Source organism: Condylura cristata, unplaced genomic scaffold (genome assembly GCF_000260355.1).
Source record: "Condylura cristata isolate star-nosed mole 26May11 unplaced genomic scaffold, ConCri1.0 scaffold00016, whole genome shotgun sequence".
NCBI lineage: Eukaryota > Metazoa > Chordata > Mammalia > Eulipotyphla > Talpidae > Condylura > Condylura cristata.
This window is the reverse complement of record NW_004567117.1, coordinates 32,317,257-32,335,662: the sequence shown is the minus strand read 5'-3', so window position 1 is coordinate 32,335,662 and position 18,406 is coordinate 32,317,257. Positions and strand designations below refer to the sequence as shown.

The following is an 18,406-nucleotide window of genomic DNA, read 5'->3' as shown; positions in this document are numbered from 1 at the left end:
ATCCTCCAAAAGACCTCACAAAGACCCAGGTCACGAGGGCTTGTGAATTAGGGGATTCGTGCCCAGAATGCTCCTTGATGTGACTTGAAGCTGCTCATTAGCAAAGAGAAGGCCAGGTCCTTTGGGACCCCCTTCAGCAGACAAACACGATGGGCAGCTGCTATGCCAGGTCCTGAAGCAGATGAGGGGAGGTGGAAATGAAGGACACTGGTCTCAGTGAGACTGAGATCATCTGTAGCATATAGCTGGATGGGGGTTGGGCAGGTGTTGTCCACTAGGTGTTGCATCTTGGGAGAGCTCACAGAGCCTGCTCCTGGCACTAGACAGGACAGCCTGGAGAAAGGAGTGCCTTTTCTGTAACTGCACATAGGTGCTAGCTAAGGCTCAGTTGAGCACGATCTTTTTCAAGGTAGTGCAGGATCCCCAGATTTTAGAAGGGGTCAGGTTTAGAGCAGTTTGCATATAGACACCTCTCTCCAAACACACTGTGGAGAGCAAATGCACACATCTGACCCCAATCAATCTGCTGGCAGGAGCAATGACGTGCTCTCTGTCTCAGAGTCAATCCTTCTAATGGAATCGATGAGGAAGCTGGCTCCTGTCTGTAATGTGCTGGTAAATGGTTTGCTCCCACCTGTTCCAGAAAATCACATAGTCAACAGAGGGCCACGGCCAGACTCCCTGGGGGAAGCAAGATGAACACAAGAAGCAAGGAGAGCACGGAAGATGCAGAGTAGGGAATGGCCATGCTAGAAGGCAGAGGGTGTGGGGTGGGTAGAAAATCTCCAAGGGGACTCAGGGAGAGGCAAGGTCAATTCCAACTGGACCTCCAAAAACCTTCATGAAGGATGGAAAGATAACCCATCAAGGTGGGAGGAGACCCGGTTCTAGTCCCTTCTGCCACAGTCGGCCAAGTACACTTGAGAAAACCATGTCTCTCCCTCTAAGAATGGGTGAGCTGCCCTTAGCACTCCAAGCATTATGTGGATTAAATGAGAACTGATTTCAGCACACGTCGGGTAAATAAAAGCACCAAATTAAAGTTTCTCGTCATCAGCTGGAGAGGAGTGGGGAGGAAGCTAAAAGCAGAAAGTATATGAAGGAGGAAAACGGGGTGGGGGCGGTGGTGCCTGCCAAACCCAGGGCTGATACGGACACCTATGGGCCTCATAACTGGCTCCCAAGATTTTGTAAACTCCCACAGGTAATTTTATAGAAGCGAGCCCAAGAACACTAAGTCAGAACATGTAGTTTCTTCTACATTAGGAAAATAAAGTTCCTACTAGAGAAGTGACCTCCTGCCCTGAGTAACAGGGAACCAGTCACTGTGGCTGGACGGTGTACCCGGTTGTCCTGCCCAGCTCCTGTGCTGGGCACGTGCTGGCAATAAGGATCCTTATGCCTTCAAGGCCATCTTATTCATACCTGCAGAAGGGCAGGTATTCTCAGCCCTGTCCAAGATGGGGAGGCTGTGGGGGCAGTGACTGTCTGTGTCCCAAGCCAGCACCGCAGAAGGGACCTCTGCCTCTCCCTGTGGTGTTCCTTCCTCACACCATACCACTGAGAATTATTACTACAGCCAACAAATCCCCTTCCCAATTAGGAGGCCGAAGGATGGTGCTCTGAGCACTTTCCTTAGGTTTCATGGTAGCCGACTCTCATGGAGGGAGCAACTAGCCCCCCAACCTGTGCCAGTTATTCCAATTTAGAAAGTGATTCTGTGCATCCTAGACATAGGCGTGTCCTGAAATCTCTGCTTGTTGTTTAACCAAAAAAGAAGTAATCTGGAGTCATTATTTGGAGTTATGGCTCCTTACTGAAAAAAAAAAAAGAAAAGAAGATAGAAATAGCAGAGGGCATCAGGAAGACAGGAGGGCGTTGCTAGTGCTGTTTTATAACCTCAGACATTCCTACATTAACAGAGTTGGCACTGAGTTTTGACAGATGACCTGGCCGCAGGAAGGAGGGGCAGAGTTGTTAAGCTCATGGTTAATGTCACCTAAGGGCTAGAGTCAGTTGGGCTGATTTGGGGTCTGAAATCTGGGCAGGACGTCAAGTTCTCACTGGTGAGGGTGGTACAGGGAGTCCCACCCTCCTCCCCTAGATGTCTTCTCACTGCAGCTATCTGACAGGTCAGTGCCTGTCTGTGACTCTTCAGCCTACCAGAATGGAAGGGAACATAGAGAAATGAGGCCTCAGAGAGAAAGCTGAAGCATGTTCAAGGTCAGAAGTTGGCTCCCCTTTATGACCCACAAGGCCCTCAGCAGACAAACTAACATTTGATGGTTCAATCCTTCCTAGGGATGCTGTCATTCTAACAAAAAAACACGTAGTTCAGAGTTTTGGTAGGAATCTAGAAATGCCATCTATCACAAACTCTGTTGGAGCTCAGAGGCTCCCCTAAAGTGGCAGAAATTGGGAAGGGGAGAGAATTTCGAGGACTCCTAGCTCCAGACAGGATTAGTGGATTAGGCAGGAAGAGGTCTGAGCCTTGAGAATGAGCGTCATTGTCCCCACCAATGTGGCCAGATCAGCTCTGCTCTCTGCAGCTGGGGGAAGCACTGGGCCACTCTGCAGCCCCCCATGGAGATTCAACACTACCATCTGACACCCATATATTTAATATATATATATTTTTTTTAATAAACATAATAGTTTATTTTTACATCATTTTGTACATTTTTGTTTTTTCATCTCAATTGTAATCCCTGTGGGTTTCCCATCTCCGAGTCACCCATGTGCCATCACTATAGTCCTGTGACACCCATATATTTAATATTACAGAGGGCCAAGGCATCGGGGGACCTGGGAGAGTTGAGCCACTAGTGGGATAAGGTGCACTGAGAATTCACGGGTCAGATCCGTCTTTCACGTCCCCTGGGACACAGACTGGGTAAGCTTCGGTGGGAGAAGTAAGACAACTCTGGGGGCATGGGTGCGGAGCGGAAGCCTCACGGGGACTCCTGAACGACAGGAAGGAGAGGAAGTGGTTAGGGACAAAAGTATGCCAGAGGCAAACTCACCAGCTGCACAATTATACAAGAGCTGGAGGAAATCTTAGGGGTCATCTTATCCAAGCCCCACTGGTACGGCCCAGAATTACTGATTGTGGTCATTCAGCAGAATCAAGACTAAAAACCAGAACTTCCCCCTCCAAGCTCCCACCAACACCAACTAGTTGGGCCAGCGACCTCTTGGATGTTCCATCCTCCCCTGATACCGGCCCGGGGCCCTGATTCCATGGTGCTAGGAATACCCTCTGCCACATTCAGTGCTCTTGAGGATGCCACGCGCCACGCACTACACCAGGCCTACCTTGTGCGAATAATGCTGATCGACGATCCTCGCCAGCCCAAAGTCCCCAATCTTGAGCACAAGGTCCTCTGTGCTGATGAAGATGTTGGCAGGCTTCAGGTCCCTGTGCAGCACGTTGGCCGAGTGGATGTACTTGAGCCCGCGGAGCAGCTGGTACATGAACAGCTTGGCGTGCTCCTCCGTGAGTGTGCCCTGCTCCAGCAGGCGGGCCAGGTCAGTCTCCATGTGTTCCTGGACAATGTAGGCCACGCTAAACTTGAACAGCTCGCCCTGCAGGTCGGTGCCCTTGGGTCCCAGCACCTCGTACACCTTCACGATGTTGTCATGGTCCAGGCGCCGGATGATCTTGATCTCCCGGAGCGCGTGCTTCATGCTGCGGGCATCGCTCAGGGTGATCTTTTTCACGGCCACCTTCCGGCAGGCCCTGCTGTCCACAGCTGACAGCACTAGCCCGTTGACACCGAAGCCCAGGGGTTGGAAGTCAATGAAGCGTCCTCCGAGGTCATACCCGTAGACACTGGCGATGCAGTCGCCCTTCTCGGCCATTGTTGGCTCAGTGGTCAGGGGCTGCCCGTGCGACAAAGGGGCAGACAGGAAAGGCCACGTCCCAGGTAGTGGCTGCCCCAGCACACTTCATTCTGTCAAGTCCCAAAGCAGAGGGCTGATGCTTCTGGTCCTGGTGATTGTGCAGCCACCAGCTTGCTGGAGACGGCAGTGCCTATGTTCATAGCCGCGAGCTGCAGAAGTTGGAGGCTCAGACTGTTTTCTGAACCTGCATGGGGAGAGCTGTCCACCACCTCCTACACAGCCCGAGCCCACCTCGAAACTTAGGAAGGCTCATGCTTCTTGCAAATACAGCTCTTGGAAAGAAAAAAACAGGGCCGTTCTCTAAGAGAACGTAATGTTTTCTGTCACAGTAAAGCAGAAAAAACCCTCCCCTTTAAATCCTTCATTCAAAGACGTTCCTTTGGGTGAAATATGGAGCCATTGCTGAACTGGGTTCCTTACGATAGTCCAAAGCTCGGCTGAATCACAGCCTCCAGCAGCTTGCTACCTGCTCTCTGTTGCCCAAGCAGTTGGAAGGGGCCCAGAGAATTGATTCTGGAGGTTTCTAGAGGCTTTTTTCTTCCTCTGTCAGCTCCATTCAGATTCTGATATCCAGACCAGTCCGGTGAACATTGGTGAAGGGGGCTGGAGAAACCCAAGCACTTTTCATGAGCTCTACTCCGGGTTATACCTGAAGTCCCACATCTGAGGGGGGCTCAGCGGCCAGGCCAGGATACTCTGCAGGCTTCAGATGTGGGTGGCATCCTCTACCACCCCCTCACCCATGCCTCCTCCAATGAGACTGTGTTCTGCCGGACTTCAGAGAGACTGCAGGAACTTGGCATCTCTCGGACTGAGTCTCCTTCCCTGTCAAAGAAATAGAACGTTGGGTAAATTTCCACACTCAGCTTGCAACACCTTCCCACTTGCGTGTCTTTTGTTAACCAGCCCGAGTGTTATTTGATCTGTCCAGCCAAGTGAAACACTGCTTGCTCAGGGGATTCCAGGCTTTGCCCTGCCTGGCCACCCCTCCTGCTGTGTGCAACCTCCCCTGAAAGGGACAGAAGATGGATCGGCTTGATAAGACCATCAAATTGTGTGCCTTTTATGTAAATACCTGCTCCCCGAAGGTTAACGCGTACAAATGTGGATGGGAATGATCAGCTCTGACCTTTGCAAAATTCATTTGTTATGTTCTCCAAACACACACATCAGCCCTAGCTGGGAAAAGTGAGAGTAATAAGTAACTATTTACAGACAGAAAATAAATGATCAATAATCTTGCTTTTCTACTTGGACCTCTTTCTTCTTTTGCAAATGTCTTTGAATATTTTAAGAGACAATTTGCGTGCACTGAGATTTAATTACATTGTATCTCTTGCTTCCCACCCATAAGCCCTTACCAAACTACAAGGAAATTTTACTATCACCCTAAAGAAGAGACTCTGCCCAGCAAGCCAGCACCAAGTCTGGCAAGGTAAACTGTATTCTCTTGGAAGATGGGAAGCAAGTTCTTCAAAACTATGGGTCAAATCCTAGCCTGAAGGCTCCCTGTTGACTGCTGGCTCAAATTATAGGCACGGGGCCTAAGTGAAGAGGAAGACCTGCAAAACTAGCAATAGAATTCAGAGCTCTCGCATAAAAGCAGTATTGTACTTTCTAAGGGGGTGTCATGTTTTATAAGTTTATTAAGTCCACAACTGTAAAGAACAAACACTACCGAGCACAAAGAGGTCAACCTAGCCAAGGCTGCTTCTTCAATCTCATCCCTGTGGGGATACTTTCATATCCAAACAGTGCTCAGTAAATGATAAGTGAAGCCAGAACAGCAGTTCGCTCAACGTGCTGAAATGAAGGGGTGAAGTTAGAGGACACAGATGATCTGGAGTAGTAAGTAATGAGATGCCCCCTAAAGACTTCTAGTGAAAGAATTTTTCCAAGGGCCCGACATATAATAATTTCTCAACAGATGTCACCTTTTGCTGTCATTGTTAAAAACTCCCTCATACTTGCATGAGATAAACCTACTATACTGATGTTTCATCTCGAACAATTCTCCTCTGCAAATTTCTTAGTGGGCTCAACAACAAAATAATCACAGACGTACAGAATTACAGACTGTGAAGCCATTGTAGCATGCGAGTCCAATGTTCCTTAACTGGGAGGGACCCTGCCCTCCTTTGCTCTTTTGATGAGGCGCCACCACTGGCCTCTGAAGAGCAGGGTCAGGTGTGGAGCCATCCCTGCAAGCATCCCCAGCAGTGAGTAGCTGTCACCCACCCCAAGTGCCAACAGCATGAGAGGCGACATTGTAGTACAAGGTCTCAGCTTGCAGATGAGGCACCAACGCTCAGAGCGCCAGCTCGGTGCTTCCAGCACAGGCCAGTAAGCATTTGATGAACAGATAAATGAGCACCTTTTCCTCCGTGTGAGGATCCCGGCCAGTTGGAGGACAGTGCTGAGCACACTCTGGAGCCACAGTCTATGGGCTGTGCTAGTGAAGTCCCCTGGATTCCTAACTCAGGGGAACAGAGTCACCCCAGCGCCCCCTTCCATACCTGCTCTGACTCCTGCTGCCCAAGTCAGGTGACAGACTAAACTGGAGCGTCTTTCACTCTCTATCCATATGTCAAGTCTGGTCCCAAAGGCACGGCAAACAGGCAATTATATATTTTGCTTTATGAGAAGAGACACTTAAGCCTTCTTCCCTTTTGGTTCCCAGTGGGTTGTAAACAGAGACAGGAGTGAGCACCTGAGCAGGGAAGAGATGACATCACCAGCAAGCTGAAAGCAGGATTTGTTCAAGATCAGCTGCAATGCAGATAGTCTGTGAACGATTAAGAGGTGCTTTATTTATCTTTAAAACTCCTTTTCCTCTCACATGGGAAAGGGACTATTTCCTGTGTGTGCACACACGTGTGTCTGTCTGTGTGACCTTCCCCGCTTCCCTGGGTAGGGTAGGCTCCATGTGCCCTTTAGAAGGCTCGATTCCAGCCCCTCCACCTTCCTCACACGCTCCTGATTGTGTCCCAAGTCCTGGAATTCCTATTTGCTTATTTGTGCCCCACCAGTTCCAGAAATGTTCTCTGTCTCCTCCCCACTTTTTGAAATTCCCATCGTTAAACATGCACACAAAGACTTGCTTCCTCTCTGAAGTGGCCTCAGCAACACTCCTCCATTTCCTAGACTGCTAAGGCACCGTGCATCTGTATTTGGCATTCACCACACACTAACCTGGGCTGCTGCTGACCCTTCTAGACAGGCCCCCTCCCAACTAGCCTATAAGCGTCTCAAGTCCGGGGCACAAAGCTGCCTTAGAAAATAACAGTTGGCAGTACCAGAGGAATGTTAGCTATGGATACACAATTGGGGGGGAGGGTGCACATTTGTTAGAGGGGGGGAGGGTTATTCTTCCCTCCTTAGAACTGCTGTTCTGATGCAACCTATCCCCAGCCAGCCAGCTACTCAGGTGAGCCAGCACCTAGGAACGTCAGTCCTGTTCCTCTCATCCGAGGTGATGCCTCTCTTGGCGTCTCCATGCTAACCAGGCAGGCCCCTTCTATCTGTTGGTGCCCACTGAGTCGATTATTCGTCTCATCTCAAACCTCTTCATTGCCTATGTTTCCTTTTCAATCCCTGTGTCCTTTCTATTGTAAACTCTGCTTTTCTCCACAGGTGAACTGGTTATGAAACACCTATTACCTAAGAAGTCTCAGATTAGTGGTTCAGTTCTTGCATGATATATACCAAGAGGTGTGGGTCCACTGATACCCACACCGGGGAGAGGCAGACCTGGCGTCTGAATGTGCCCACCTGGGCAGAGGAGTGGGTACGGCTGCCCTTGGCAGGATGCAGCCTCTCTGGGCAAAACAGTCACTCTTCCTTTGGAAGGGTTGGCTCAGAGCTGTACTGAATCAGGTGTCATTTCCAGCCAGAGAGCTGGCATTCCTCTTGCAAGAAGGAAAGGTCATCGGTTCAGCTGTGCTCGAATGACACCCAGCAAGAAAAATGCTCGTATCTCTTTGCAAGGGCAGCCAGGTGCCCACATGTCCAGGGTGAATGCCACGTTAAGAAACACAAGAATTGATAAATCTACCCTCCTAACAATGGGTTTCATTTTCCCATTGGTTTTTCACTGTTTCTCCCGGAATATTTTATTTGAGGCCAATTGATTATTCTCTCAAGCACCCACCTTTTAACATGTGGAGGCAAACCAGAGAAGAGTCGGTGTGTGCTGACGTCCTTTTCTGGGATTCCCGGGGCTCTGGTTTATAAAGCAGCTTTGCAAAATTTAAATTTAGACTCACCTCCTCTCCCTGCTGAGATCCTCCCAAACCCCACGCTGTCTACTTTCAGCAGAAATTATGACCCCTAGGGAGGTGCTGACATTTCCTAGACACTGCTTTTTCCCCTCTCCTGAGCATCCAAAAATTTGCAGAAAATCCTTCTTGGGGAGATGGGATGAGGGGAGGGTGTTACAGTTCACCAGGTTTTACACTGTGCAATTTGAGGTAGCACCATTTAGATCTAGCTCACTCGAAGCCTCAAGTTCTCTAGATCAGAGAAAGGCAATGTTATTCTATCGAGAGAATAAATAACTTGGATTGTTCAGGACATACAGTCTCTGATCAGCAATGACTCAACCTCGTCTTTGTAACATGCCTGACATCCTCCTGGGGGTACAATCCCAGACTGGCTCTCCCTGGAAGGTCCCCTGGGGTTGGGACCCCATCCCAGGCTTAGGTGGGTTCACTGTAGGTTTCATGCCCTCTGGGCTCAACTCTGTTTACCACAAGCTACCTTTTAGTTCTGTGATTCCATGGTTCTGTTGATATACCTCACCCCTAAACCCCACTTGATCTAAACTGAAGCTTTCTGGAGAGGTGGCAAAGATGACATAAAGGTGGTGTAACCATGCTATTGAGGGTTCACCACGTCCCAAAGTTTGGTCCATTAATTCATTTGTATCAAAAAAAAAAAAAAAAACAACCTTATGAGGTTGGTGTTATTCTCCCATGCACGCCCAGAGGGGAAGTGGCTTTCCCCAAGTCACACCATTAGCCGAAAATGAACCTGGGACATAAATTCAGGAGGGTCTGATGCCAAAGCCCACTCTCACCACAGGAATACATCATCTGAGCTCAGATGAGTGATTCCCACCATGAACTATCAAGACCCAGTGTGATTTCACAGGTCCAGTGAAGGGCAAATTTAGGGTAAGCACAGCCTGTGGTGGTTCTCAAATGACAGCATAAGGAAGTCACCTTTTTTCCCTGTGCTCAGCCCCAATGTGGTGGCCGCAGTTAAGAAGCCCAATTTATGGAAAGAGAAACTGGAATAGAATGTTGAAATGGGATTAAGGGTTGAGAAAACAAACAAATCCAAGTTCTAACAACCCAGCCTCCCAACCAGCTCTTGACCCCCACCCTAACTGTAAACCTGGGCCAAGCTGAGGTTGCGGGGCCTGGACAACTTAGACATGAGCTCTCTGACCTCTTGCCAGTGGGCTGATACACAGATCCTACAGCTGACACTGGTCACCCACCCAGGAACAATTCCCAACTCCTCCACATGAGCAGAAACCAGGTCTGGGTCAGCCCTTGAGCAGCTAACCCAAGGGTGACGTGGCTAGAACAAAGCAGGCTTCTCAGCCTCTGTAAGATCCGACAGCTCGGATCATTCTTAGCTGTGGGATCATCCTATGCACTGTAGGATATTTAACAGAGGCCCCGTTAGGGGGAAAGGATGTCCTGAAGAAACTTTGCAGAGTTCTGTGGACTCCACTCCTTACTTCAGTTTTCCGAACTCCACCCCCTAATCCAGTTATTGAAACTACAACTCCCAGCAAATACCACGGAGAGAACTGCAAGGACCCAAGGGCGGAGCTAAGCAGGCATTCTGGGACTTTTGGGGATATGTAAGGGAGCCACAGAGAGAGAGGCTCGCTGTCTCTCTGGATCACATGGCTCTCTGGACTGCATGGCTCTCTTGGTTATGCGTGGATGATCCAGTTCTGGACAATGTGTTGTAAAGGCAAGCTCCCAGGGTTGAAGTCTGGGGAGTTTCCTTCCTACTTCCAGTCCTTGGCTGCAGTTGTGGGAGGAAGTGGTGCTGGTGCTCAGCAGCTACCTTGATGCCTATGGGCACAAGCCTGGGGCAGAGGCCAACATGCTGGACTTGGCCATGAGTGTGGAGCCTTGTTGACATCGCGAAGCTGAGCCAAGCCTGGACTGCCTACTCCAGATTTCTTGCCAACTGAGATCTCCATATCCTGTTGTTGAAGACATTTTTATTGTATCTTTTTTCAACTTGAAGATGAAATTATCTAACTGATAAAAACTGGTCAGGTATATGGTTGTGTAACAGGTATTTGGAGGTTCCAGTTCCTTGCCCCACCCAAGGGGGCAGCTAGGCAGGGAGGAGAAGCTAGAGGACTGAGAGGAGAAAGGAAGGAGATAGAGATAAAGACCTGGAGGAGGTATAGAAGCCAAGAGACGTGTGAAGAAGCTGCAGCTACTTGGGAGACCCTTAAAGAGACAGAGATAGGGAAAGAGACCCTGGAGAGGCTGACTAAGGCAGCCTTTATCTTGACGTGGGTTTGCTTCTACTCTTTCCCTTCCAGACTGGCCCCTTCTGCCCTTTCCTGTGGGGCCCCACCAGAAGGTACTTTGGGCTTGTGACAAGTTTTGGGCTTATCCTGTATGGCTGGGTGTTTATCCACTAGGGAATGGGTAACTGGGTGTTGCATGGGGAAACTTTTAAATGCTTCTCTATCACACATTCATTGTATTAACGTTCTTTTCCATTGAAGGTCTGACTCAGTAAAACATTTTGTTCTGATGCAGCAGATAACAAAATCCATTTAGAGCAAGCAGGTTTGGGGGTCTTGGGGTACCCAGCTGTTCTAGGTGAGAGATAAAGAGATGTAGAACACATACCTCCTGACCTCAAGGAGCTACTGGGAGAGAGGAACCCACCTATGGCAGTTACAGAAGCAATTGCTGGAATCCTCAGGGGTTAGCTTCCCTGCTCCACCGCCCAAGTCACAGGAGTCTACTAGGCAGATTCCTCAAAGAAGGCCTCGGAAAACATGGAAGGAGGCCACCGAGGGCCCACCCACCTCCTGGCCTCAGGTCCCATGCAGTCTCCCCCTTTACAAGTGTGCTGACTCACCTCTAAGGAACAGAATATGACAAAAGTGATGGGATGCCACTTCTGAAATTAGGTCCCATCTTGGGTAGTCACTCGGTGGAAGCCAGTAGCCCTGTCTTGGGACAGTGCTGTGGGGGACCACGTGCAAGTCCTCGGCCATGGCTCTTTGGAGGCTGCTGACCACCATGGGAGTGACTCTCCCCTGAGGGGTCTCAAAGCACCACCACCTGCTCATAGCCCAAATGCAGTCTCCAGAGAACCCTTACATCAGGCACTGGCTAAGCCTTCCTGGGGTTCCTGACCCACAGGACCTGTGTGGCAGTATGTGCTGTTTAAGCCACTAAATTTGGGGGTACTGGAGAGGAGGGACTTAGAGACTTGATGTTTCCAAGATGAATGCAGGCAAACTTGGCCTGAAGCCAGGGGTCTAGGTCCTCCCTGGCTTGGATTCTCCTTCCAGCCTGGAGCCTCCCAAATGGCTGAAACCTTACACTCACTTTCCCTGGATGTGGCACCAGCGTCTGGCATATAACAAGTACCCCATTAAACAAGTACCCCATTAATAAATACCAGTTGACACAGAAATGGCTGCATGTTTGCAAAAACAGGAAGACAAAAATGTGCCCTTGAGACCTGGAAGACAAAAATGTGCCCTTGAGACCTGGAAGAGAAGGCTTTTTGAGTCCCCCAGGGTAAGTAGTAGTTGAAGGTGGGATTCCAATGAGGATGCTGTACAGGATCCAAAAGAGCCCACTGGCAAAGACACTTCCTCACCCAGGAAGGGATCGTGCTAGGACGGGAATCATGTCGTAACTCGGATTCTTGCAGGTGTGGGCTGTACCTTCACAGCAGCGGCAGCAGCTCCCAGGATTAGGAGAAGCAACCCTTCCTGGCCTTCCAGCCTTGGAAATGAAGTCTGCTCTCTGTACCCAGGAAGTGAGAAGGCTCAAGCAGTTTGTGGAACGGACCTGCCCGTGTGCCGGAGCAGGGTGCACACTCAGGCAGATGGGGGCCAAACGCTGTCACCTGTGGTGCCCCTCAGGCAGCACTTCCTCTAACCCTGGCTGTCTCCGGCCAGGACCACTCCCAGCTGGGTCCCGGGGCAGCTCTCCCCACATCAGCTGGCAGAACAGCCACTGACCGAAGGCAAAAGCATTGCTTAGTCTAGAATAAGTCTCAACAGGGGCCGCTGACGGGCACTGATGCCCCAGCCAGGCCCCCCCCGGCACCCTCCCCTGGGATGGGCAAAGGGCTTAGCGTCCCTGCAAGGCAGAGATGGCACCTGCCCTTATAAGGTGTCCTCGAGAACACCTCCTAGCAAGAAACAGGAGACCCTGTGGTGTCTAGGTCCTCAAGGGGGTGACAGGAAAGCTCTACCAGGGCTGAAGGGATGTGTTAGTGGAGAACCAGAGTGTCAGGTGCTGGTCGGGCTCCTCCTCCCCCAGTAGCAAACTCTGGGAGCTCACAGTCTGTCCTGGCTCAGTCTTAACTCTTGAAAGTTACATATTCAGCCAGGGAGGGTGAAGCCTTCCAGGCCTCCCTGCAGCACCGAAAGAACACAGACAGAAATCCCAGAGACCTTGTTGGAGCACCACGCCCACACGGGCACAGAGCTGGAGAGGGGCACACGGGGTCCCTGGTGTGAAGCGTGGATGCTGGTTGCCATGGGAACAGCCTGGAGGGAGGCTGCAGCCGGGAGCGCCAGGTCTGGGTCTCAAGTGATACAAGGTGGTGCCAGCACTTCTGATCTCAGAGGCCTCCGTGACATAGGACCTTGGTGGGCTTCAAGGGGAAACTTCGCGCCCACCACTTTTTAAGAAAGGAAACCTGGGTTCACAGCAGATGTCGACCTCGTCCAAAGGCTAAATCAGGACAGTTCTGATTCAGTGGCTAAATAAGGTGCGGGCCGGTCTGGACTGCCTTCCAGAGGGCAGTGAGCCCAGCCGCGGTCTGAGTTTCGCGAAGCCAGACCTCCGGTTTCTCCCTCAGTTGCTTTAGCGCTCAGGCAGCTGTATCATAGGCCGTGGGCCTTCTCTGAATTAGGAAACTTACTCTGTTAGTCCAGATTTCACATGCCATCACTGGAAAGCAAAATGTCACTGGCTCTTGAGGAACTCACTCTTCAGAACTGCACTCTCTTGCCAAAAATCAAGGGCCCCTACATGGGTGCAGTTATGCCTGCAGTCAACGATGGTCCAGACCCTACGTGATCTCTGATTTGTTGGCTTAAGGATACAGCATGACGTTTTCCTGCTTTTAGACTAACAGTGACAAATGTATGTCATATGAAACTCTGTTGACCCCTTTTGTACTCATGGCAGACACTGATAATCAGGGATCACCCTCTCATTTCCTGATGCTCCCCGAAACCCAGCCCCTTCTCAAATAGCATCTGAGAACCCCAGCACTGACTGGAGCTGGCAAAGCAGGAGGCGCCTTGGGCATCCACACGCAACTCTCTCTGGCCTCATGTGATGTTGCTACAACCAGGTTCTTGCGTCAGCACATGGTCCAACTTAGCTGGTATTTATCGAAGGCCTACTATGTGCCTGGGGGGGTCACGCACATTGTTTCTCAACACACTGGGAGACAGGTAGAACCTAACTGATAAACACAACCTGGAGACTGTGCACCACAGGGCTCCTGTGTCCTCCTCGTCCTTCCACTGTGTACAGAGCTGGAGTGACTTCCTCAAGACCACACGCAGCTCGAGGCCTTGTTCCCACACCAGTGCACTCTGTCATCTCCCACCAGGGAGTCTTGTTTCACCCCCAAACTGTAGTTCTTGCTTTGGTTTTTCTAGTGCTCCCAGTCCCCTGGAGAAGAGGGGTTTACCTTGCTCCCTGAAATTATTTTGGGAACTGACATACCTACTAAACATCTCCAGCCTCTCATTTCATGGTTTCCTTGACTCCATTCTCACCAGTCAGACAAAAAAATCTTTCAGTTCATTGAAAATGTCATGTTCTCACTCATCTCTGGGCCTCCACACATACTGTCCCCTTATTTTTATTCATCCTTGAGGTCTAAGTTGAAATATCTCTTCATCCAGGAAGCCTTCCCTGATACTCCTTTCACTCCCCAGATAATTTAACAGTCAGGCTGTGTCCCCTGCCCTTCTCCCCAACCCTGTCACATCTCTCCCTTTCTGTGGCAGCTGTAATTCTAGTCTTCAGCATCTGACTAGCAGGTAATGATACCCATCACTCTATTCCCCAGGCTCTAACCCCTAATCTACCAGCAGTAAACCAGCAATGCATTCTGAGGAGTCTCATACTCCAGGCCACTGCTGACCAATTCAAATTTGTAATACTCATTTTACTTCCCTAGAAAGATGCCAGCCGGCTGTAAGAATACCAGGCTTGTCTGATCTGAATCCTGTATGCAGTCCCCATAGCCCTCATAGGGTTCTCAACTTCCTCTCAGCAGTCCTGCTTCTCACCCACTCACCTGGCCCATTAGCCAGCGAACATGTGTGCACGGCCACCTCCTGCTATTCCCATGGAGACTAATCATTTATGAGGGTTGTGCTCAGAGGTACAAAGAAATCATTCTTGAGCAGAAAAAAATGTTCCCTCTCCTGGGATTAGATCTCCCTGTTCACAACTGACAGAAGAAGTGGTATTTCAACAGCTCAGGTGGCAACAACAATCCCTGGGCCATACAGGGCTGTCACAGCTGAGAGGGAAAGCCACGGGCGGGAGGGGGTGGGGAGAGGAGCCACACGGCCTTGTGCTAGTCCTGCCATGGCCTGCCGGTTTTCAACCCGCAGTTTGAAATCTGTGAAGTGGGATTAACCCACTGCCCCCACCTACCTGGTAAGGGGTGGGGATAAAGACCCAGGCCGGGGCCCTCCCTGGTGGTGCAGCGAGTTAAATCATAGCACTAAAGAGGCTAAAGCCACTTCAACACAAGTTCAATCCCTGCCCCGGAGGTGACCCACATGGCGCGGCAGACCTCTCCTGACCCACCCCCTGGTCCCCTCAGCAGTGTACTTCATCAGTTGGCCTGTTCTGCTCCCCACTCTGTCTCTGGTGCATCCTTTCACCGCCCCTGTACCTCTGGCCTGTATGCATAAATAAATAAATATTTTTTAAAAATTTAGACATACAGAACTGGGGTACAGGCCAGAGGTGCAGAGGTGATGAGAGGATGCACCAGAGACAGAATGGGGAGTGGAACAGGCAGATCAACAAATTACACTGCTGAGGGCAGCAGCAGGCAGGGCAGGAGAGGTCTGCCGTGCCATGCGGTCACCTCCAGGGCTGGGGATCGAACTCGCACTGAAGCAGCTGCAGCCAGCTTGCAGTGCTGCTTCCTAACCCGTTGCACCACCAGGGAGGGCCAGTCCCCCTGAAATCCTAACCCCCAGTGTGACTACGTTAGAAAGTGGTGCCTTTGGAAGCTAACTAGGTCATGAAGGTGGGGCCTTCACAAATGGGATCAGCCCCTTTACTAAAGGGATCTTCTCACCTTTTCCCACCATGTGAGGCCATAAAAAGAAGTTGGCTACCTGCAACCTAAAAAAGGGTTATCAGCCTCCAAAAATAGGAGGACTACACTTTCAGTGATTTATAAGCCACCCAGTCTATGGCACTTTGCTACAGCAGTGTGAACAGACCAAGACACCCACCAATGGGCTGACCGGGTCCATGACAGCAGTGCCACCCACACCCTTTCCCTTGCTTTCTCCACTGAGTACATTCTCCACTGTGAGGTTATTAGAGCCTAAGAGTGTCAGACATACAGCACAGAGATCACATCACAACAGCATGACCCATTGAGAGGAACGTGTTCTCTGGGGTACTTGCTTTTTCATTTTTCTCCTTTAGCAGGAGTGTCACTGGTCCCTTGGGGATCATGAATCCCCTGCTTTCTTATAAGGAATTCCACACACAAAGAAGCCTCTTATGTGATGGCCAGGGCCCCAAGAAGGGCTGTCACTGGGCAAGGAAGAGGGAGGGAGGCAAGTGACCAGCCCTGAGACTGTGAGCTCCTGGAAAAGAAGATGGCCGGATGGCCGGCCCCATTGCTGGGGAGGGGGACTCAGCGGTGGGGTGGGGAAGGTCTGCAGAGAAAGCAACAGAGCAAGAAAAAGCAGGGAAGTGGACAGTGGAAGGAGGAGCCTGCGCTCCTCCGCCCTGGGTCTCCCAGATTAATGAGGCAAAGAACAGAAGCCTAGGAGGTGAAGCCGGGTTTCGAGAGTGTAACTACGACTGGCATGCACACTTCCAACGGGATTGATTCTACCTGGAGAAAGGTGAGCACCCCCGCCTTGGGGTGAAAGGTCAGGGTGTGGCAGCAGGAACCGATGCTTCCTCTATTGCCAGATTTCATAGTGTCCCAGCTGTTCTTCTTTGGAGCAGCAACCCCCCCCCCTTTTAATGAATAACATAATAGTTTATTTTTACATCATTTTGTGCCTTTTTTCATCTCAGGTGCAATCCTCTTGGGCTTCCCATCACCAAATCACCCGTGTGCCATCACCATAGTCCAGTGCATTTCCCTCCCCCTACTGTTTTTGATCCCATTCCCCACTCCACCCCTGTAATATGTCTCTGGTATATAACTGTTCATTCCTATTGTTATTTTCTTGCCGGAGCAGGCCCTTTTTTAAGCGTCTCCTGGATTCAGCATGTCTTGGAGGATGGTCGGGCATCCCTCCATCACAGGAACCAGGGGATCCCAACCCAGCCGCCAGGCAGCTAGCACTGGGTAGCTGCAATGGAGTATGTCCTCCTCAAAACTTAAGTAGTGATTCTGTGTCGGTGCAGGGGCGTCACAGAGGGACAAGCACTGTCAGCCTTCCAAATGAGTCCTCTCCCTTCACAGGCTGCCAAGCAGAGACCCAGGCCACAAGGCACGGTGCACTGGCCCGTCCCACTGAGGATGCCGGGGCTGCTGCCCAACACAGAGCTCAGCCTCTGGGGGGCCACGCCAGTGTTTGCTGCTAAGGAAAGCTCCAATTTCATTTTAGTTTGAGGAAAGAAAGACCCCCCAAAAGGTCAGAAGCAGGAGAACCTCTGTGTATCCAAGTGTAACCAAGACAGCAAATGAATCACAGGGCTGTGGCTTCTACGCAGCTCATCCGCTCTGGTGAGAAAGCAAATCCATGCGCTGTAACATGAGGTGTGGGCTCAAGGGGGGGGGGCAGCACCGGAGAGGGAGGGTGAGCAGGTCGGGGGATGAATGAGGCGTGAGAAAGGGAGAAGGGTGAGGGTGTAATGGGAGGAAGGGGGCCCACACCTCCATCCCGGGGGGCCACCGGTGGCCTCCGTTCCCAGCGTCTCAGCTGTTGTCAGCACCTGGCACACAGACCAGCCTCCCTGCCTGGGAGCCTGAGACTCACATCGATAAAGCCCTCAATGTAGAAAATGCTGGAAGCCTGACAGCAGCAGCATGATCAACAAAATGTAAGGCATTAGCTTGACAAATGTAATCCTGCTGGCAGCTAAGAGTTCCAGTCTCCCGGGTTCAGGGAGTCTTAGGGCAGGCACTGGATTTTACCTACAGGGTGGAGTTAGCCAGAGACCGGGGCCAGGACTGGCACCCCAGCCAAGGCAGAGCGAGGTCTTGGCTGGAACGGGCTGGCCAGTGATGCAGTAAAGCATTCCTATGCCCCTCCCTTTCTCTACACACTCCAGAGAAATTAGCTTTGGGATTGAACGCATTTGGGAAAAAAACAGCACAAAACCAAGCCCTATCCTACTATGACCTGGGGTTCTCGGGGACTGTGAACAGGAGGAACGGCAGCGGGTCTGGAGGGAGAGCTACACCCAGTCCTGGTCAGCGCCAGCTTTCTGCAGACCCAGTGTGCAGTCACCCTTTGGAGGGAAGGTTACTGGTAGACACTGCCTTTATCCCATGCCATCCATCTAGACCACGGGGGAGAGGAGCAGCTGGAGAGGAAGGAGTGGCTAAGAGGAAGGAACTGCCTCCTCCACTCTTCTTTGGAGTAAGCTCAGTGAGATTAGTGCTCAGAAGGGTGGTGGGGGAGACAGCACCCCTAACTTTCCAGTGAGAACCCCTTGGTTGGAAGGTGGTGGCTTGAACAGTAGAACAAAGCTTGATAATGCCCATGACAATGAAAATGACATTTTCATTTTACCAGTAGCCGTGTAAATTGTTTTTAGTTCTGAATCTGCTTATGTTGCAAATCTGACCCCCAGAAGGGGGTGGACAAAAAGTCCTGGGACAACACAAGAAGCCTCGCAAAGCCCGAAGAGAAACAGACCGTGGCCTCTCGAGCATCTGTGACAGACAGGAGCTGAGGCGGAGGGTCCAGGGTCCAAGGCCTCTGTTCACTTTCAAAGGCAAGTCTCTCTGAGATAAAGCAAAGAGCGGCAGAACACTGTGAAGCCATCTCTTTTGACTCTGTGGATCAATCTTTTCT

The 18,406-nt window shown here is 50.9% G+C and overlaps 1 protein-coding gene across 1 annotated transcript in view; it reads right to left on the bottom strand.

Annotated features, from left to right (window-relative positions):
* Positions 1-18,406, bottom strand: part of MAPK4 (mitogen-activated protein kinase 4) — a 128,064-nt gene that overhangs the window by 35,462 nt on the left and 74,196 nt on the right. The window contains exon 2 of the mRNA XM_012725791.1: positions 3,316-4,728. Coding sequence (XP_012581245.1) covers positions 3,316-3,861 — 546 coding nt within the window. The 5' untranslated portion in view covers positions 3,862-4,728. The remainder of the gene's footprint in view (positions 1-3,315; positions 4,729-18,406) is intronic.